Raw genomic sequence first — 23,032 nt, 5'->3', positions numbered from 1 at the left:
TGTGCGCCCGCTGGAGGTCTCTGCTCCAGAGACCCCTCACCGGACGGCCTTCATAAATACCTCCCCAACCTGTCAGACATGCGTCTGTGGTGACCACCTTCCGTGAAAGGACAGCACCCATAGGCACGCCCCGTACTAGAAAAGTCGGGTGCAGCCAGTGGCGCAGTGCCGTTACGCATTTCACAGTAACCATTACTCTCCGCGCGCCATGGCGCTGAAACTCCCTCATGTGTAAGCGTCCTAGTCGTACGACCAGGATGGCTGACGCCATGAGCCCCATTAACCGCAGGCATGATCTGAAGAGAACATGTTTGCGCAGCTGGAAAAGAGCGAGACAAGCTCTGAAAGCTTTCACTCTTTCCGCTGACAAGCGAGCTGTAAAGGGCACCGAGTTCAGGCGTAAACCCAGGAAGAGTACAGTCTGTGCTGGGCACAACATGCTCTTCTCTGTGTTTATTATGAAACCCAGGTTGATAGGTACGAGGACATTTGTCTGCGTAACAGCCTCCTGCTCCGACTGTGCGAGAAGCAGTCAGTCGTCCAGGTAGGTCGCCAGGCGAGTACCCTATTGTCTTAACGGGGCTATCGCGGATTCCGTACATCGTACAAACACCCTTGGACTGAGAGACAGACCGAAGGGGAGTACTCTGTATTCATAACAGATCCCCTGAAATGCGAATCTCAGATATTTCCTGTGTGGGTAATATACTGGGATGTGAAAATACGCATCTTTCAGGTCGACTGATGTGAACCAGTCGTCTTGTCGCACGAGCCGCAGCAGAGATGTGTGAGTGAGCATTCTGAACTTATATCTTTTTAGATATGTGTTCAGAGCCCTCAAATCAAGTATTGGCCGAATTCCGTTCCCTCCCCGTTTGGGAATGAGGAAGTACTTGGAATAGAAGCCGCCCTGACTCTGCTCGGCGGGTACAATAGATATAGCCCTCTTTTCTAGAAGTGAGAGGATCTCTCTCTCCAGAATATGGGCTGACTCTCCTCGGGCCTGCGAATGCAGAATGCCCGAGAAGCGAGGGGGGTGACGGTGACTTGACGTCTGTAGCTCCGTGTAACTGTCTTGAGAAACCAAGCAGATGTCGTGAGCATCTCCCGCTGTATGCTCCTTAGAGCCAGCTGAGATGTCACGGCTCTTCCCCTCTGAGTCTCTATTTGTTGTGTTATGGGGCCCTCCAGTGTCTGAGCACTGTGGTGCCCCATTTCGACAATCCCCACCGACACAGCGCCCTTACGGCTCCAGCCGGCACTGCGCATGTGTGTGACGGTGGTGCCTTTACAGCGCCCACTTGGTATGCGGTTAGCAGTGAGGAAACGTTCAAAGCCCTGGCGGACAACGCTGCGGCTCTGTAGGACCATTCAGTCATGGTCGACTGGAAACGGTCCACCTTCGCTGGCAGCGTGGGGTTCCTGCTTGGTGACGGGCCCATCCTCGGTAGGAGGTGGGCTGCCACCAGCAGTTCCATCGGCAGTATGCGGAGCAGGCCGAGCCTCCGCGGACGAGACCATGGTGAGGTCTCGCCGGGAGCTCCCGTCTGGTGAGGCGTGGGGCTCCGTTCCCGCGTCTCTTGCCGCCACCGGGTCCCGGCCTGACACTGCGTGGGATCCCGGTTCCGCAGCTGCTGCTGTTAGTGAGCCCCAGACCGACACAGTGAGGGGCTCAGTCTCTGCGGCGGACGCCCCCGTGTCTTGATTGCCAAACGGCGAATCAGTGGACATGAGGGAGTCCTGTTCCAACAAGGCGTCCATCTTGTTCGCCTCGTGGCGTGGAGAGGACCCGCTCGTAACGGGTACGTCGTTGAGAGAAAAGTGTTACCAACCCGTCCTTAATCCGGAGAAAAGGGACGGTGTGGGTCCTTTGTTCTCAAAGAATATTGACTGGTGTGTCAATATACTTCTAATCCTTTTCTCCTCCGTGAGAGAGAAAAAGAAAAGCGTCCTCGCTACCGTGGTGACGGTAGTAAGGGGAAGCTAGCTAGCAACAGGTGTCAGACCTACCTTACTTTCCGGGGAAGAGAAGGGTGAGGTCGATTTCAATACTAACTGGCGTTAGTATTACCGTCTTCCTGCAAAGCAGAAGGAGTAGCCGGCGAGCGCCCGTCAACCGAAATGGTTATATTTGGGTTCAGTCTGTGGACCGTTAAGCTTGTCCGGCTACTGTGAGATGTGCTCTGAAGCGAGAAGAGGTGTTTGAATGACGCATGCGTCGTGGCGCAAGCTACTTATAGGGGGTGAATTCCCTGATGCTGACATCAAGATCACTAGCCAATCAGGATTGGCGTAATGAGATTGATGCTTCTGTTTGCTCCGCGATGAGGCGCATCCCATAGTGAGACATCGAACGGAGTGTTATGAATGAGAACTAGTTTTTTACGCAAATCCACGTTTATTTTGAAATGAGCCGTTGCGACTTTCGACTGATTTCGATAGAGTGGGTCACATATGGCATATTGGGGGGAACCAGGTCAATTAAAGTACTTATTTAATTATTAAATACATTGAGTTTGAGTAAAATACTTGGTTACTGATTAATTTAGGTTATAATATATTAAATTGCAAAGAAAAATGCTGTAATTGATTTATTTTGTCCTTTGTTTTTTTTTTTAAAGGTTTTCAACCTGAAAGAATCCTAATGTGTCCTTGAAAAGTTTAAATAAAGAAAATGAAAAAGGATTCCAGTTGTCCATGCGTCCTCTGTTGCCCCTCAAGCCTCTCAAATGTGCAAACACTCAAATAAATGCCAAAAACCCAGAGAACTTGACAATACTTATCAGAATAAAATGTTAAATAACACTGCTACCTACAGTAGTTAATAACTCAGTGGAGGCTCGTCCATTGAGGAAAGGGAGGACCATCCTCCCTAAAATTTCAGAGAAAAATAAACTTTGAAGAGAACAATAAATACACTTCAATTTAAAAGATAAGTCTGTTACAATACAGATAATAGCCCTGGCTTTGGGACTGAAATGGGGCTAGAGAGGACGAGCCTCCCTTTGGGCGGGTCTAGCCAGAGGCTCTGGATTGGGCTCCTATATCATCAGTGAACCAATCAGCGGATCTGACTGCGCATCAGAGTGTTGATGGGGAGGGTCATCAGCGATATCAGAATTTTTTTCTGAACCGGGGAACAGGGGCGCTGCGCCCTCTTACCAAAATCAATTCCTTGAATTAGGCTTTGATTATATTCTGGCCTGCCATTTTGCGGCTCAGCAAAAAATTGGCCCACGGCCAAACTTACTTGCCTACCCCTGGCTTATTGGGACACTTAAACAGAACAGAGCCATTGTTAATTTTATTAGGGACTCATGCATTTCCTGCAAACCCAAGCTGTCTGCTCTGACAAAGGCCTATAATGCACATGTTTTGATACGTTTGCAGCTGTTTCCTCTGTCTTGTTGACAGCATGCAGCTACGACTCTGCATGCAGACCCAGCAACATATAATAGAAATAGCACAGTTTGATCGGTATAGGTAGATACATGAAATCAGCCTCAGTGCATGATGTGAGGTTATTGCGGGCATAATTAAATATACTTTTTTTTTTTGTAAGTCACTGTTGCAGAACAGCATGCCAACTTCCTTGACTTTACTGAGCCATTCCCTTCAGAAGGCTGCCTGACACATGCAGTAACCTTCTCTTTGTGTATTCCACAGCTCTGTGTTAATGAATAAATGAGCATTTGAAGTGCAGATGAATCATGCAGAGTCATACCCATCACTCGGTATTCTGATCCTCTGTTATATTGAAGAGCTGCTCAAGGCATGACTTAGACATAAAGGTCGGGTTCAGCCAGGATAAGAGATACATCTAAAGCATACTCTTGGCGTATTATCTTCCAGCAAACATATCTGAAGAAAGTAGACACTGCAACATATAGAGTATACACAGTTTCTTTATTATTTTCAACAATTCCTCTTACTTCTGTGACATTATTAAAAGTAATTACTGTATATCTGCAAAACCACTACACCAAGAGAAATTTGAGTTCCTTAAGGTATATAATGAACTAGGGCTGCAACTAACAACTATTCTGATAATCGATTAATCTGTCGATTATTTATACGATTAATCGTATAAAAAACTTGCCTTTCCAAATTGACAACATCAACTCACAAAAACAACCCAAATGTAGGATATAAAACGTATGCAAAAGTTAAATAACAGCTTGTTTTGAGCAAAATATATGTCCCTTTTACAGTAGGTTGCTCGAACAAAAACAATGTTCTCTCAGATTATCAACAATGATAACTAACCTAACTGTAGGCAATACAACATGGCAATAAAGATGTGTCTGTTTTTCCTTTTTTAAGTTCTAAAAAGCATACATTTTATCCCTTTTTTGTTTTGAAATTATAATATAATTAAAAATAGTCACATATTAAATAATCTCTGGAATCTGGTGAAAAACTATAATGGATGAAGATACTTTAATATTTAGCAATTGAAAATAGTATGAAATTACATGAAGTGATGAAAGGACTTATCTGTCATCCTTCTTCCAGCAGCCATATTTACAGTGCTGCCTCTCACCCACTGTGTGAGTTGCCAGCTGTTGGCGGTGAATATACTGTGTAATGGTATGAGCAGCCAATTTATGGATGTCATTAGGCCCGATTATTGCTCTGCTTGATTGAAAAACAGCTACAAAATATATAATGCCTTTTTTAAAGGACCGAGTGCATTGCAAACACTATTTCCACATGATTATAGTGCCACCACGCACAGTCCCAAACACATTGAATTATGTTTTCATTAACACTGCAATGAAGTCAGATCCCAGTCTCCACTTCTAAACAATGAACCTCAATGAGACTTCAAGAAACACAACGTGGATCATTGATGAAAACATACTACACATCCAACCAGACAAGAGTAAACATTATATTGACCATTTCCTCATTGTATTTAAGCTATTCTGCGCACAAATAATCTACTTTCAGCAGGGTAGTACGGTGAAAAACTGTGTTTAATGTTAAGGGCCTTTGTTCCCTTTCACTGCCACTGCTATTCAGCACTATGGAAAACTACACTATGACTTTATCCCTGAGTTAAAAAATATATCTTATTATTAAAATAAAACACCATGTTGAGATGAAATAGCCCATGGTGAGATTTGTTAGTTTGTATTGGCACTTAATTTTGTGTTGATAACTTAAGATGTTTTTTCAGCCATGTGTGTTAAAAACAGTGCTAATAACTATTACCATATCATTAAGCTGTTAAAAAACTAGCATAGTGACTTTGATAAGTGGCCTAACTGTTGAACAGCTGTCTTGATCTGGGGTTCCCCCATGTAAAGTAATATTATGTAATGTTATAACCTTTTGGTTTAGGATTATAATACGATGGTGCTACAATCAGACGTATAGAACAGGCTATTATAGTGTTGTAATTGGGGACCTGCACAGGTGAAAATCACTTTCTGCACCTGCTATCAAATGAACTTGGACACATCTACTGTTGATTCACTTGCTGATAAACAATCTCAAGACTTCGCAATGCGGTTTGTGAGTGAGAAGTTGAAATAATAGGAAGTTTGTTTGTTTCTGTTTTTGTCGGCGGTGATGAAGCCACTCTTTCATGTGGGCACCCAGCACATCGCGTGTCTGTGTGTGAGGTGTCGGGTGGTTGTGCGCACAGGTTTGTGTGTGCTTTCATGTGTAAATATAATGATGAGCTATTGATTCAACAAACTTAGATTGAAATGAACACACCATTACACTTCATAATGAGCTTTCGTTCAACTGTGTGTGGTGAAGTTGAGCGGACGAGCTGATGGTAGACAGATGTATCAAAGTTAGTTGTCAGTGTGGCTTTTAATACAGAACCAACAAATCAAAAATGTTGTAAATGATGAATTGGGCCTATGTTTTAGTGCAAAAATACTTGGGTAACTCAGTGTTATTATCAGCCCTACTATTCCTGGATCCATCCTGAGCGAGGACATACATCATTGAAGTGTTTATTCCAGTCTAGAAGCCCTTAAGTAATACAGCCTAGACAGGACATAACTTTGCTTTTAGGGGCTTTCTTGGAATTCTCTGATACATTCTAATCATATCACCCCATTGTGTAAGTGCGGCTACTGTCAGACTGATACTCCTACAGCAAAATCTGTGTGAGTGTGTAATGAGCAATCCTGTCCATGTGCTTCCTCCGTGGCCTTAGACTGACATATTGTGTTCAGCATACAATAATTGGAATATCTCCACCCCTTTGTGAATCATTGACATGCAGCAGTGATTGGTTTCATGGCCTCCTGAGAGTTTATTATAAGTAAGATTTTCTGTTTCAGAGAAGGTGATACATTTGCTTTGATGCAGGGTGTCCGCGGGGTCTTACAAAGTATTAAAAGTTGATAAATCAATTTAGCGAAAATTAAGGCTATTAAAAAGTATTAAACGTCATTTTCCAAGGTATTACATTTTGTAGCTTGTTTTCAATAAGTATATAAATTGTCCAAAGAGGTTGTATTCTACAGTTATCCTGAATGTAATCAATGCGTAGGTGTGTAGTGTGATTCTGTGTAGTTTATTTATGGCATCCCGTTGGATTTGACGTCATCTGAACAGGACATCACATGCTCACTGCTTGATAGCGCACGAAGGTCCGTTTACGCCGGTTGTTAAACAACATCATCGTTATGGGGAAATGCACGTTTGCGTCCAAATGGTTAGAAGATAAGGAGGAAAGACAATCAATATTGTATATAGTAAATGTGTGGTAAAGTGCGTCGCCAATGTAACTGGTTAGAACTCAAAGTGGCTATGAGGTCTTAACATGTATGGAAAGGGTCTTAAAAGGTATTACATTTGACTTCAGGATTCCTGCATACACCCTGAGATGGTAATGGCACTTTCATGAGTCCTTGTCCAAAATGGGCCTTTTTTCAAGTGACCCTAAGATCATCAATAACATGAACCAACATATGGTGTTTGCATTATACATAATGTCCCTGTATGTCATTATTAACTTGATTGACTGTCTGCTGTGTAAAAGAAAATCAATAGTTGAATAGTCCAATACCTAACAGCTTCTCGATGCTTTCTTAATGGCAAGTATCTTATTACATTTTTTTACAAAACAACATAACCCTGCTAATGCTTACTGTACAAATGCAATTAGATCAAGGGCTCATTTGGCAGGATACAGTAACACATCATATTATTGATTCTGTGTAGTGTAGCCTATTCAAAAGAGCTGAGATCAAAGGACGAGTCGCCCGAGGCTAATTTCAGTTACGTTTTTCGTGGGGTGAGACTGACATCTTCATGAAACGACTGTACATTACAGCACTCCTACTGTACTTAAGCAGAGGGATATTACCATTCAGTCCTGTCTAAGATGAGGCAATGCTCGTAATTGAAATGTCATTTCTGTCACTGTAGCATTCATAATGAATTGCCTCATTATAATCATGGAAGCACTCGTTATAAAGTCATGAATAATTGTTTTCAAAGATGTTTCCCTATGCATTCACAAAACCAACAGGAAAACATATATTCCCAAGTAGTTTTTCTGATAACGAAAAAACAGGAGCATGACATCGTTTTGTACAGTTGGTCATTTAAATCGAGATTTAAATACGATTCATCAAAAATAAATTATTATATTAAATAATAATGCTGCTTTATTCATTTACTATGATTTTCTCACATAAGAATAAACGCTATGTCATAAACGCATTTCAAAAATATACCTATAACTGTTCAATCCTAACTCTGTTCTTTATTATAATTGTCAGTCGCTGATCTCTACAAAGTGCCATAACCTCCAATGCCAGGATAACACTGTCCCATTGAAAATGCAAAAAGCCGCAATATTTCACTGTTTATTTTGTTTTATATATTGTGATTGTTACTCAACCATCTGTACTGACCTGTCCTCTCTCCCAGGTGACTACCCTGGTTAACACCAGCAGCAAAGGGCCATCCAGTAAGAAGAAGGGCCGCTCCAAGAAGGCCCACGTCCTGGCAGTGTCTGTCGAGCAGGCTACCCAGAACTTTTTAGAAAAGGGTGAGCAGATTGCCAAAGACAGCCATGACCTCAAGGAAGAGCTCATTTCTGCTGTGGAGGATGTCCGTAAGCAAGGTGAGTTTGTTGGATGTTCTTGTAGAGCAATGTTTGTTGTTTTACAGCTGTTGTATCTTTCTAAAGCAGCATCTATCATCAGTAAGGTTTCCTACTTGAGCTTAGTCTCTTTTAAGGTCCTTCTGTTACCATATCCAAAGTGTTTTGTCTGACTGTCTAACTTTTTTAATGTTTTCTGGAAACTTTTGAAAATACACACTATTAAAGATCTGAAAATAATAGAAAAAAAAGTATATCTTTTACATTTGGTTTTATTTACTTGAATGTCAGCACTCAAACAACTCAGCCTAAATTAGTAACTTGATGTACTTACTAAAAACATCTGACACCTGTCTCTAAAAAAATATATTTTCAAAATGTCTATTACTGTGTGAACATACCTTTTTTATTAAACAAAGGTCACATAATGTGAACAATCTGTGATATATGAGGTTTATAGGGCAGACTAAAACACAATAACACCTTTGTGATACGTTACTCACTAATACAGCCATACTGAATGTACCAATGTGGAACATACTGAACATGAAATCGTGCAGATTGTACAGATGGTTAAGTGGATCTCAACTCAGCGGAAATGATTAATATTGCTGGCAACATTTTCTGTGAGAGGACTGCAGTGCCAATGTTTTCTCTAGCATTAAAGGCTAGGCAGGGAGAGTAATTGCTCTGGAAATTGTAATGTCGGAGTACGTTTTAAGTGCTCAGTGTTAAGAAGAACAAGTCACATGTCTAAAGTTGTGTTTTTTGGACAGTTGTAGCCTTTTAAGCCATTAAAAATAACGGCTTAGTACCCATTAGTTTCGGGCTATACTTGGTGCATGAACATTCATGAATGTAATGAACCTAATTATGGAGTTATTTACCCTAAAGTCATGCATCGTTAAAGCTTAGACTGTCTGTGATGTGATGTGCCTTGCTGAATTTTATGACATTATAGAAGCCCAGAATGCCGTGTGTAAATTGAAAAGATAATACATCGGTAGACCAAATGTTTGGAAAGACCAAATGTTTGGAAATGCATGTGTCTATAATAAGAAGATGAATCCACGAGGATGTCAGCAATCTTGTGGGAGCCATCAGTGAAGTAGTATGATGAGAGTCAGGCAGGATCGCAGAGACAGGTTCAGCCACGACTCGAAGTCCAGGACTCAGATCCAGTACTCAGGATAGAGGATCCAGGACACACGACCACAGCAACAGGATTAGCCTCGACTCAGGATCCCGGCGTATATATGGACACAAAAAAGAGATTTGGGGGAAGATTTGGTTAACACTAAAACTTCTGCATGAACACATCTCTTACTTAAAAAAGCATGCTCAATCTTTCCCGGGAGCTCTGTCCGTTTCCAAAGTTTATTTTCTGTGCTGAGTGCAAGTCAGGTAGCCTTTATGTGAATCAGATGTTTGTCCCCAGAATGGAATTGGAATCCCTGTTGAATAGCTTCATCAGCAAAAAGAGCAAATGGAGCTCAGCATACGGTGTGTTGTGTTGTTGCCGTATTCCTCATCCTGCACTGTCAGCTCCACTTGGCCGCCGATGCTGTTGAACACTGACTTGAATGCGTTGCTCTTTTCAGGCGTGAAATAGACTGTTGCCATACAGGTCATCACCGCAGCTGACTCAAAAAAGGAAAATATCAATCTTTCCACCTGTTTGGCATGAGATCCAAAGCCTAATGTAGGCTGTGTTTAAAAAAGTTCATATAGGAAATGTATGTTATATCTTAAAGCCATGTTTTGAACGTGGCACTTTTTTGCACTTGTGTTTGTATGTCAAGGTCAACTTTATTGTCAATCTTTCAGTTTGTGTGTACAGACAGAGAAATCAAAATACCGCTTCCCCCAATCCCGAAAATAAAAATATGTATAACATATTTATATCCTATACACAATCAATCGACACATTTATACACATTAAGATAAAAAAACGCAACAATCAATATATACAAAATAACAGTCACTTCAATATCTTTGGGAATGTACATTAGTGCAATATTGAATAATTACACTGCACTCATGAATAATTACACTGCACATCGATGGCAGGAAGCTTCCCTTTGAATAAAGCAATGAATAAAACCCCATACTTGGAAAAAACTTTACTTTGACCAACACTAAACTTGACAATGAACATGAATACTCCATATCTCTTAACCTTTAACTGCCATTATGAACATATGGGCAAACTGAAAAGCTCTTCTCCACAGAAGTGGGCTGCTGATGGGACTCTCTCTATATTCTCTCTTTACACACTCTTAAGCTAGGTACGATATAATTACTGTACATGTCAGGGAACACCATTTTAGTCATATCATTACATCTATGAAGCTCGACATATGGCAGACTTTAACAGAATATCTCCTTCAGCAGCAGATAGAGATGTCCCCGAATGGCACCATCAGCCTAGTAAAGGTCATTGGGAAATCAATTGTAGAACACCATTAAACATGTCATGCACAGAAAATAAACTTTGGAAACGGACAGAGTTCCCGGGAAAGATTGAGCATGATTTTTGTAGTAAGAAATGTGTTCATGCATTAAAAAACGTCTTCAACATCATCCCAAAACACTTCAACTTGTCATGATTACATTATAGATGCTGAATTTAGATCAAAGAGGCGTTCATTTATCACACCCTTTGTATTCAATATCTCGCCAGCTCATCACTGTGGGACTACCAGCAAAGTCTGTTTAATAACCTGCCATGTGTATGTGTGTTATCAGGGTGTGTCAGGTTGATGTTTTAATGATCTGATTAGGTGTCTGTTTCTGTCCCTTTTCACACAGTACATCTCTGATAAAGACAAGACACATTGTGTTGAATAAACCATGGTGTACTGGAGAAGGGTTATGTAGTGTGTTTTATTTTTGAGGGCCAACCATTGACCCACTGCCACTTTGCTGCTGACCCAGCAGGAAAACCTTTAAGTGTCATTACCATATTCTCTCACAGATGGCCGGTTGTATGCAAGCATCAAAGTTACTGATAATACATATTAAAAAGGTCAATGTCGTTGGTCCCTTTTGGACATGGAGACATGAATATATTATTTGAGGTGAAATGGTTAAAGGAAAGTCATTACTAAACCTCTCTGCAACACAGTATACACTCTCCAGTCATAATGATTCTGTAAGTTACAAGCTCATTGATTTTTGTGGTTGTGTGGGCTTGCGCAAACTCGGGAAAGCCACTTTCTGATCTATATTTTCTAACAAAAAACAGTTTTATGAGCTCTGAATTAGATTAAGGAAGTAAGCGGTGGGCCTTTAATTGGTTATATACACTCCAGAGACACATTAAAAAAACGTCTTCAACTGGAGATGAGTACAAATAAGTTGTATGCAGGTTGCACACTCAAATAAACCTACTCGCACACATACAAATGTACTGTCTACTCTAAGGCAACATATAATGTCACTCTTCCACTGACGGTTGTCTCCCTTTCCTCTTGCAGGAGAGGCGATGCGTATTGCCTCGTCAGAGTTTGCTGACGACCCGTGTTCCTCTGTGAAGCGTGGCACTATGGTGAGGGCCGCCCGCGCCCTGCTCTCTGCTGTCACCCGCCTGCTCATCCTCGCTGACATGGCGGATGTCATGAGGCTGCTGGCCCACCTGAAAATTGTAAGGGCGATCATCACCTTATTTTGAATGACATTATGTTATTTTGCAAAATAACTTTTGTTAAGCTAGCATATTGTCCCTTATGGTGTTGTGGTTGAGTAGTCAGAATACTTGATTAAACATATATATATATATTATGCTAGAAATGACACACTCCCCAATCTTTGTTGTGATTGTATGAAGAAGACTTGAATGCAAAGTGTTTTACTGAACTAGTAAGGTCAGATTTGAAAGAAGGGGCTTTGTGGTGTTGTGCAGTCCACATAGACAATGTATGCTTTTATCACAACCTCTGCACACATTAGCATTTTGTCACACTCCCAGGTTTATGTCACGGTTTTAGTGTTGTCTGTCTGGTTATGGGTTTTGTAAGTCTGTTCATTCCTCCCTGTCGTTAGTTTCCCTGGTGTGTCTGATTGTGTTCACCTGTTGCCCTTGTGTTTCTCCCTCCCCTGCCCAGCTGTGTCTAGTCCTGTGATTACCCTTCTGTGTATTTAGTCTAGTCTTCCCCTGTGTTCCATGTCGGTTCATTGTTTCCCCTCCATGTTATTCCACGGTCTGTGTTCCTTGTGCTGATCGTTTGTTTTGGATATTTTGGATACTGCCTTTTTTGCCACAGCTTTTATTATTTAATAAAGCTCGCTTTTCGTTAAATTCTGCATTTGAGTCCTACCTGCTTCACCCAATCGTAACACATATAGATTAGGCATATAGGAGTATCCTGGGAACACACATCTGACTGTACTGTATGAATTTCACACCATAGTGTCCTGGTGTGATTAACTACACATATCCATCCCACTCACTCACTGAGTTTTTTAGTCCTTTATAGTGAAAATGTCCGGCTTTGAGAAATAAGTTAATGCAGGGTGGAAAGAACGATAAGCAAGTGGTATAATCTGAAACAAACCCCGGCCTGCACGCACTTTCATTCTCACTTTGTCCCTCTCTCACAAACACATACGCTCTCAAATTCTCGAGGCCCACGGAGGAGCTTAACTTGAGCCAGTATAAGCCCTGCCATCAAAGGCCACTGAAAAGTTATCCCTCTCTCTTCTCTCTTTCCCATTACATCTGGTGTGCCACTTTCATTAGGGATTGAAATGAGTTTAGAATCAGAAAGTAACTGCAAAAGGAAAGGAGATAGCTGAAGTGAAACACATTAAAACTGCACAACTTAACGATTATAGTGTTTTAAAAACCCGGCTGCATTTACACAGCTTTCTATTATTGTTTTACCTTAATGTATGTTGTAACAATCATGGCTTCAGGTTTATTACTGGAGTAAACTATATAGTACAACGCATGCTAGTTTTCAGATGCATCGGAATCGTTTTTTGGAGAGTCTGTATTTATATGTACGTGTTACAGGTGGAGGAGGCCCTGGAGGGGGTTAAGAATGCAACCAATGAGCAGGACCTGGCCAACCGCTTCAAGGAGTTTGGGAAGGAGATGGTGAAGCTTAACTATGTGGCAGCCCGGAGACAGCAGGTAACTTGAAGCCCCTTTAAAAGAAAAAGTAAAACACAACTTGTGTGTCACTTTGGGGTACAGGGAGTTCTCGTAGCAGAACACTTTTAATACTTTTTACACGTCTCTGTAGTCTGTCTTCTCACATCTTGGTGATTCCCTAACATTTGTAAGTCGTGCTGATGTCTCAAACTCAAACCAAGTGAGTGTGTTGATTTAAATATAGCCGTTATCAGACTTCTACAGAATATATACGAACAAAATACATCTGATTGACTTGCAAGTGTTATTTGGTGTCAAATGCAAACAACATATGCATATCATATAATAACGTGCATTTCTATCTGCTTTGCATTATCCGTACTTGGGTTAGTTTTCATAAACAGACACACTGCCACTATAATTTGATTAAACGATTCAAATTCAAATGTGGTTAATAGAGCAGACGAATTAATCTTATACCTGTATCTTCAATCCATTATTGAACTAGTAGTTTTGGAGTACTGTAATCAGCGCTCGTAGTTAAAACACATTTAAAGCGGCTTATTTCATATAAACATTGATCATTTATGGTATATCGCTGATAAGCAACACAAAGTATTATTTGGATCATTTTAGAATATTAGTGATTAGTACTGTTTATGAGGTTGTTTATGAGGTTGTGCAGTTAACCTTAAAATCTACATGAAGTCATGGAAAATAATGTTTTTCAGTAGCATTGAAATGAAATTCCTCTAAATCAGCAGCCTACTGTATGAACAGCTGTGCTTACTTCACCCAGGAGGATAAGACATGAAAGTGTTAGAATGTCTTACATGCCCCCAGTGTGACGAAAAGCTCTGAGGAGATGTCTGCCTTCAAGTGTCATGTTGGCACGTATCCACCCCGCTGAACTGTCCCTGAGCAAAGCACTGCGCTGAATCCCATCCAGCTGCAGGGTCACTGATCTGCTGACGCTGCACAAACATTGTATGGTTGGAACAACACCAGTTCATCAGATTGGACACAAACGCATTATTTTGACAGGAAATATCTTGAACTGAGATCAGTTTATTCTCTGTTTGGCACTGTTGTGAGTTAATGAGGCCACTTGTTTGATGCAGTGTTCTAACACTCACATATATTGTGTAGGATCTTTAATATTTTGTTAAGAAGAAGAAGACATACTTTATGAAATGTCTTTCCCCACTCTGTTGTGTCACACATTACACACACAGGGGAGGATATACAAGCACACACACAGAGGATATACATATTCACACACACAACCACATGCAGATAGGAGAAGTGGCAGAGCAGAGAAGCTGCCAGGTATCCGGTGCCAAGGGAGCAGTTTCAAGGTTAGGTGCCTTGCTCAATGGCACCTCGGCAGTGACCTTGGAGGTGAACTGGCACCTCTCCAGTTACCACTCAATATTTTTCTTTCTTTGGCCGATCGGGACGTGAACCGGCGACCCTTCGGTTCCAAGACCAAGTGCCTACAGACTGAGCCGCCTTTTAATTATTTAATTTTTTTAATTTTTAATATGCAATCTGTTCTTTTAACACTGAAACAAAATGGTGATTATTGCTTACGTGAGAACATTTATCACCTTCTCAGGAGCTGAAAGACCCCCAGTGTCGAGATGAGATGGCCGCTGCCCGTGGGGCCCTTAAGAAGAATGCCACCATGCTGTACACGGCCTCTCAGGCCTTCCTGCGCCACCCAGATGTGGCAGCCACACGTGCCAACCGAGACTACGTGTTCAAGCAGGTTCAGGAGGCCATCGGAGGCATTTCCAGCGCTGCTCAGGCCAACTCGCCCACTGATGAGAAGCACGGCCATGCCGGCATTGGAGAGCTGGCTGCTGCCCTCAATGAGTTTGATGTAAGTCAGCAAGCATGCATTTCTTCTTTAAGTACTACATTTAGCACAGATATTGTATGTTCAGTCTCTGAAAGCATATTCATTAGCTCTTTAAGGTCATTATTTAAGGAACTGTTTATCTAACACTAAGCAACACACACTTTTCCTTTCTTCCTCTCACGCACACACACGCACGCACACACACACACACACACAATATCGCTCTCCATAAACATGTGTTGCTGCTGCCATCTAGTGGTTATAAATTGATGGTGAACAATCTTTCCTTTAATATGTTTAAGTCTGTTAGCTTTTTTGCTGTTTGGACAATTATGTATGTATAGGTCAGGACTTTAAGATGGGTTTGGGATCAGGATCTGAAGCCCAGGTCTTTTTTCATTTCAAACACCCTCTTTAAAATGTGTTGTGATTGCAAAAGAGTCTTGTAAAATAGAAAACCAGGAGCACTCTCAGGTTAAGGAAAACGTGTTTCAGTGTCAAAACAGTGCTGTGATTTTTTTTGCCATTCACTCTCTGATGCTTGATGAGAGCCAATTTGTGTTTGCCTAAACATGTAGATGTTCAGAGCATCTATAAATAGATGCTGCATCTTTGCTTTTAAGATGCCATTCAACACAACATAATTTATTTAGGATACAATAATGTACTTCTTCCTGCTCACGTTTTATATCAGAAACACAAACATTTTCAGAGATAACCCTAACCCTACTCAGGCCTTTTTTCCAACCCTGTCTCCTAAAAATTACGTTCCCACAGAACTAAACTGCATTCTCAATTACGTTTAGCTAGAAACTTATTTTCTCCCACGTTACGTTCGTTATGAACGTATCTCAAATACGTTTATTTTCTACATATCTTTGCCATTTATTGTCTTGCTTATAATAATGATAATAGTCATTTATAAATATCAGTTTAGAGCACACATTTGAAATCAGTAGGCGAGGCTGTAATTTCTCCAGCTGTTACTCTCATGAGGGAGGCAGAAAATAATAGTTTTAACATGCCAAAAAGCTGCTGTGTCGTTTATTGCACCTCAAACATTAAAACAAATCCAGAGTTACGTGTTTCTTTACTTCCTCTAAGAAGAAAGGACAGTAACAGAAGATCTCTGACGCCAGATGTGGTGTTGTTAATGCGATATGATATCCGAAAAACATTTCAGTTTAGAATGGCCGAAGACACTACACTACCCATAATCCACATATCGTTTGGGACTACAGTCCCGTTGACAAACCCCGTGATTAATCTTCAAGCTCTGGGATTGGATGTTGGAGTGGCAGTACGCCAAGGTTACGCCGAGCGTCAAAGCGCTTTGAAATGGAACGAAACCACGCCAGACTATTAAAAACTGGACTTGAACGCCCCCCCAGAACTACACATGCTGGCTATTGTGTTTCGCAACATGTTCTCTATGGCACGTCTCTACTGGGAATTGTAGTTTTAAAAGACGTTTTCGTTTTTCCCAAAATTAGAGGTTGCCAGTATTAAACTGTGTACAGCCCTGGAAGTTTAGGCGATAGGAAACAAATTGGTGTGTACAAATTTAAAACATGTAATTACTAAATGGGTGAACATCGCTTGTGTCCATAATGGGCAGCATTAATATATACCCACATGACAGCTCATTGTTACTTTGTAATTCTACTCCACTACAATTCAGAGGTTAACCTGGTATTTTTACTCCACTACACTTATTTTAGTTAATTTGCAGATTCTGATTAATTATGTGAAATATAAACAACCCTTAAAGCAGACTTTAGTTACACCTGAATAAAATTCAGGGAAGGTGATTGTCAAGTGCCAACAATCAGGAGAGATATTTGATAGTTGGTGCTTGAGAAGACTAAACATGTATCTGCAGATCTCTATAAAGTATATTAATTACTCGTTATTCTCTACTAATAGTTGATTAACTGTATATAATTGCTATTTTGCACATCCCTTTCAAGATTTCAAGATTTTAAAAGGTTTATTGACATATCATATACACAACTACGGCGTAGTTATACAATTAATGAAAAGCTTTGGTCACAGGTTCCTCAACAGTGTATTACAAGACATCTATCAATATGTGTGTACCTCCACCATTAAACTGTCATATTTTGCACATTTCTTATTCTATCTACATACATAAGAGTATAATTAATGTGTATAATATCAGTTCAAATAAGTGCTTCAACATAGTTAACATTGCAGGAAAGCAATACATTATATGTTAAGTACTTTGTCAGGCTTAATATGTATCTGTAGGTAGATACCCCAAAGCTTTTTTCTTATTTGAAAGAAGACCTTAACCTAAAGTATTCTTTAATATGTTAATAAAGGTTAATTAGTTTGTCTGTTTTGCAGATCCTCATATTAATATATGTGTAGGCTACATCCTGCACTAAACTGTTTTATTGTAGAGATCACTTACAGTATCTTCTTGATTTTTTATATTCTATATTTATATCATTGACCTTCTACTTTCCCCTGAAAGTATGTACTCTTAATATTTTTTTCATCAAATAACATTATTCAAAAAAAATAACATTATTCAACAAAAATAATTCAATAACGTGCTTTAACCACTAGGCGTTGCACACAAGGTACACAAAGCATACTAATAACAACTTTGTATTATTAGTGTAGGACACTTATGTATGTATAACATCTGAAGATGTGTAGTTTTATTCATGTTTTTACATAATTCTACAGGATATTGCTATACTATTTCTCATGTTTTTCTACACATTAATATCTGATTTGTAAAACATCACAGACAGAAAGGCATATCCGTCATTTAATGGTAAGCTATTGAAATTGTGATTCCATAGATGTGTCTCCCATCACCCAAAACCCCTGACTATTCTCTCAACTCAGTATTTACATTCTTATATTCAAAGAAAATCAGAAATATCTTTAAAAACTACAAGTCCTTTTCTATCAGCTGTGCACCGTTATGGTGTAAATATAACCTATCTACCAATTGGATCAAATATAAAAGTCAGCTGAATTACTATTGATACTGCAAGGAGACGTATTTTGTGAAAATAAATGCAAGATGTTGTTTAATTGTTGATATATTTATGATCCACGTCGCATATTCAGTGTTGGCGGCAGTTCTTCAAGTTTGTCTAAAGGTCTTCTCATCAGGGCTCTATAAATAAAGAACTACGGCAGATGTGTAATATGTAATGCAGCCGAACGGTGTATTACAATGCCGTTATGTGATGACTTCCAAAGAGAAAAGCAAGAACACTCAGAATAAATAAATAGAATGGTTTTGAATAATAGATGAGAGTAAAATCTACGTCACTTTACAGCCCCACCCACTTTTGGGGAAACCTACGCTGTCATTTGAACGGCGATCAAGCCTGAAGGCACAGATATCTTCTGTTACTGTCCTTTCTTCTTAGAGGAAGTACAGAAAAAAGTAACTCTGGATTTGTTTGAATGTTTGAGGTGCAATAAACGACACAGCAGCTTTTTGGCATGTTAAAACTATTATTTTCTGCCTCGCTCATGAGAGTAGCAGCTGGCAAAATTACAGCCTCACCTACTGATTTCAAATGTGTGCTCTAAAATGATATTTATAAATGACTATTATCATTATTATAAGCAAGACAATAAATGGCAAAGATATGTAGAAAATAAACGTATTTAAGATACGTTAACGTAACGTGGGAGAAAATATGTTTCTAGAAGATATGTAGAAAATAGTATTTGAGATACGTTCATAACGAACGTAACATGGGAGAAAATACGTTTATAGCTAAACGTAATTGAGAATGTAGTTTAGTTCTGTGGGAACGTAATTTTTACGAGACAGGGTTGCTTTTTTCCATTCTTAAGCTGCAAATAAAGGCTTCTTAGTGATATTTAACTTGATAGCTTATTTATAATCGTGCAGTGTGTAGCCTAGGTAGCAGAAGCAGTTTGAACTATTTTCACATCTGTTCATATGACTTGCTTAACATCCCTTTTCCTTACTGGGATTTAAAGTTATATATTTCTCTAAATCTATCTGATTCTCATGTAATCTTTATGTCTACATGATTCAATTGGCCATGTGTTACAAGAAGACAGTGTGCAATGTGGATGTTTGTAGGTATAAATGTCTTAGGTACTTAATCTCTACATTTCATGATATGAATTGCAGTAAATGCTCTGATTTGCATCTGTAATTAAAGCGGACGAGTTTCTCACTGCTCTCTCAGTCATTCTGTTTATGACTAACAGATTTACCATCATTTATTTATTTTGAAGTCCATAATGTCACATGTACTTATATAATGCTCTGTTCAATGAACCACTTATTTAACAATTCAAATACACACCTTATCCTACTTACTCTAACAGTATGTGATTTAGTTATACATTTTCTTTGGTTATGTGTCATAGATCCCCCCGCTCAAACACTACAATGCTGTTTTCTTCTGGAAGGATGAGTGCAGTCTATGAAATATGTGCTGTGCTTTAGTGTTATTGATCCTTCCTGTCCCTAAGGATGCCTGTTTACAGTATGTGAGTGACCTCTTGTGGTCATGTTTGGAGATAGCAAGTTGCTTACATTTTTGACTCACACCAGTGGTCGGCACATATATGTGTAAAAGAGAAAGTCTATATTTACACACGGCATCTATTGCACGTCTGTCCGTCCTGGGAGAGGGATCCCTCCTCTGTTGCTCTCCCTGAGGTTTCTCCCATTTTTCCCTTTAAACTGGGTTTTCTCCGGAAGTTTTTCCTTGTACGATGTGAGGGTCTAAGAACAGAGGGTGTCGTATTGTCATACTGATATTCTGTACACACTGTGAAGACCACTGAGACAAATGTAACATTTGTGATATTGGGCTATATAAATAAACATTGATTGATTGATTGATTGATAGATATATGGCCTGCGCTATAATGACTTCTAATAGTTTCTTTTATTTTGCATATTGACTGGCTATTGTGCCATTTTATTTGTGTTTTACAGCTGTATTCATCTGCCTGTATTGTCTGTGTTTTATCTTTCTGTCATGCTACCCTTCTTGGCCAGGTCGCTCTTGGAAAAGAGATGTTAATCTCATTGAGTCTTTATCTGGTTAAATAAAGGATATATATAAGTGGGGTCAATCATACACATACAAGGGTAAGTCACTAACAGATAAACTTAATACCTAGTTTATGTTGAACTTGCTCTCTTGTTATTCTGCATGAGGCTGTGGCCCAACGTAATCGATTGACTGAGTTTTTATGTAAAACAGTATGACTTTCGTACAAAAGCAAAAGACCTGCATAATTTGATTTTATTCTGCAGACAGGCAGCAGTTAAATAAGACACATTGCCCTTTGCTTAGCCCTCTGTGCTTGCCTGATGCTGGTGCTTGTTTAATTCCTAACTGACCACAGAGACACAGACTACGGTGGATCGTCTCAGAATAGTAATGACCTGATATACTAGGCTATTAGCCTGAGGCATGGTTCTTACATGGGGACTGTGATGGGCTACATGTTTTTTGCACATGTACTTGTATTAGTGATGTGTTTGGATGGTAAATAGCATGCACACATACAATGGTGCACAGAATGAGGTGTATATGCAAGTGTTATATAAAGATAATTGGGGCAGCTATACGCTGTTTGCCACCTAACCTCAAACTCTCACATCCTCTGTTTTATCACTGTGCATCAACCCACAAGCACTCACATTTTCAGTTTGTTGTTGGATGATTGTGTTTATCTGTTTTGGGGGGCTGCTCCCTGTCTTAAGTCAGTCATGACTCTTTTAATATGATGCTGGTTTCAGTATCTTTTGTTTATTTTTTGTCAACAATGTGTTGTATGATGGTGTTCATTTCATTAACTAGATATGGACAAGTTCTTTGCTAAACAGGTGTCATCCCATATTGGGTTTGCCTCTTTCTTTCTCAATGTATTTAACAGTGTTATTTAGACTAGAGCATCTTTCGCACAGACATTACAGGACATTAAGTCACAGAAAAATGTAGATGCTTGTCTTAGCCGTCATAATCATTTAAATGCGTTTCAGACATACTGAGGAATGAATAATTCCGATCATACTGTATAAAAGCATTCCTTTTTGCATAGAGTGAAGAAAAGAACACAGAGAACCTTTCATCTGCTCTATTTCAAAGCCAAGAATGTGCAATCATCTGTAAAAACAGCACGGACAAATCAGTAAGAATAGATCGCAGGCTATGTGGATTTCTTTCCATCTTTAATTAGAGAAAACACCCTGAGGACACTGTATGTTTTGAAGGAATATTGTGGCTCATATGCCAGTATAATACTAAATAACAAGGATTTTGAGAGCATTGCCTCAACTGCTCCTGAACATGTACAGTCCGTGGCACGAAAGGTCAGACACGATTTTTAAATGCAGCGCTCAGATGCGTCTCTATAGCTGGATTGAAAGGGCAGCTTATAAATAAGACAAGGAAAGGGGATGACCTCATCTATTTTATTTTTTTACTGACACGCAGAATTAGTTTGGAAAGCGTCACCTAAGGACACTGAGGTACAATATATATTAAGAGAGAAAGGGGAGGTCAACATCAGTTTGAGTTCACTTCATTTCAATGTCGCTTGGCATATAATAACCCCCTCCACCTTTAACTTTAGATCAATATATTCCAATCATTTCTATTTACAATTGTACCTGTTTTTCTTGAAACATTTACTTCAATATAAGCAACTAGTCTATAATAAAGATAATATCATTTTAAAAACCTGTGTTGAATAACAAAGTGGTATTTTTTTTTTTATATATTCAAACAGTAAATACTACAAAGAATGTTTCTAGATCACCCATGATCTGTTAAACCATTTCTCACAGGACATAACTTTTGATATGTTTTGTTATATGAACAGTTAGTTAAGACATAAGCTCATTTTCATTATTAATGTCAGTTAACGCATAATGCCATCTTATAAAACGGACAAGTCAAATCAAGCATTCTGATTGGTTCTTAGCCGTGGTAGAATTGTAAGCTGCTTGCAGTCACTTCGCGTCGGGCCGAACCACGCCCCTTAGCTGTGATATAATGAGCATATACCACGGCCTGTCGTGAGCTATAGCTTAAATATAATAGCCAGTGCTTATTAGTTAACATCACCAACATTCATTTCATTTTGTCCAAGCGCTACTCTTGACTGATTAAGGTGACATGTTGCAATAACAGTTGACAGTGACAGATTTAACAGTCTGGAAATATGTTTTAGTATTTAGGTCACAGTCTGGGTTGTGGTAAAGGCGGCATAGAATTTGAGGATGGCCACCTTTTAAATTCACTATGCAGGAAAAGCCCTGTCATGTTAAAATGAAAGTCTTTGTTTTGGTTTTCTGAGCTCAGTAGGAGGACAGATGGAGTCATTGCCCTGTGGGTATATGGGTAAAGACACACTGTGGTGCACAGCTTTTTAGGTCACAGTATACATACACACTGTAGCAATTATATTAGTTGTAAAGAACAAGTAAGAGTTATTCATTTGACGTAGCACATATTGCAGATAATATATTTTTCAAATTGTAGGAAGATTGTTTCTGAAGAGGACTCATCTTCATTAGTGAGCATTGACATGTAGGCAGGAAACAGACATAAGGTAGCTCTTTCCCTCTCACCTTGTAACCATTTGAATATGCAAAATATCTGTCTTTGTAAGCCTGTCATTCTACCGCTTTGAGCCTCCTTATCTTTGTACAGTCAAAAGCAAGACCTATCTGATACAGCCTTTTAAAACTGTGACACTGTTGGTCTCTCACACGTATTTGAAGTGTCACACACAAAGACATCCGCCTGTGAGCAGCAGCAAAGTGAGTACTTCTAATGGACCTTTTTTTTTCTGAAGAAATACCATACACTTTGACTCAGGTAATGTAACTGATCTGAGGAACCATGCCAATACAAGTATACATTACAAAGGTCTTTACTTTTATACCTCTGCTGCTGATACCTACCTTAGATGAGTCAAGGACAGC

General features: G+C 39.7%; 1 protein-coding gene across 1 annotated transcript in view; it reads left to right on the top strand.

The window, feature by feature from the left end:
• The window catches only part of ctnna2 (catenin (cadherin-associated protein), alpha 2), a 382,835-nt gene that overhangs the window by 47,145 nt on the left and 312,658 nt on the right, over positions 1 to 23,032 (top strand). The window contains exons 3-6 of the mRNA XM_034079805.2: positions 7,909 to 8,104; positions 11,563 to 11,729; positions 13,101 to 13,220; positions 14,800 to 15,066. Of these exons, the coding sequence (XP_033935696.1) occupies positions 7,909 to 8,104; positions 11,563 to 11,729; positions 13,101 to 13,220; positions 14,800 to 15,066 (750 nt within the window). The remainder of the gene's footprint in view (positions 1 to 7,908; positions 8,105 to 11,562; positions 11,730 to 13,100; positions 13,221 to 14,799; positions 15,067 to 23,032) is intronic.

This window comes from Pseudochaenichthys georgianus, chromosome 1, assembly GCF_902827115.2.
Source record: "Pseudochaenichthys georgianus chromosome 1, fPseGeo1.2, whole genome shotgun sequence".
NCBI classification, from domain to species: domain Eukaryota; kingdom Metazoa; phylum Chordata; class Actinopteri; order Perciformes; family Channichthyidae; genus Pseudochaenichthys; species Pseudochaenichthys georgianus.
The sequence above is the reverse complement of the archived record's forward strand: the minus strand, read 5'-3'. Positions and strand labels throughout refer to the sequence as shown.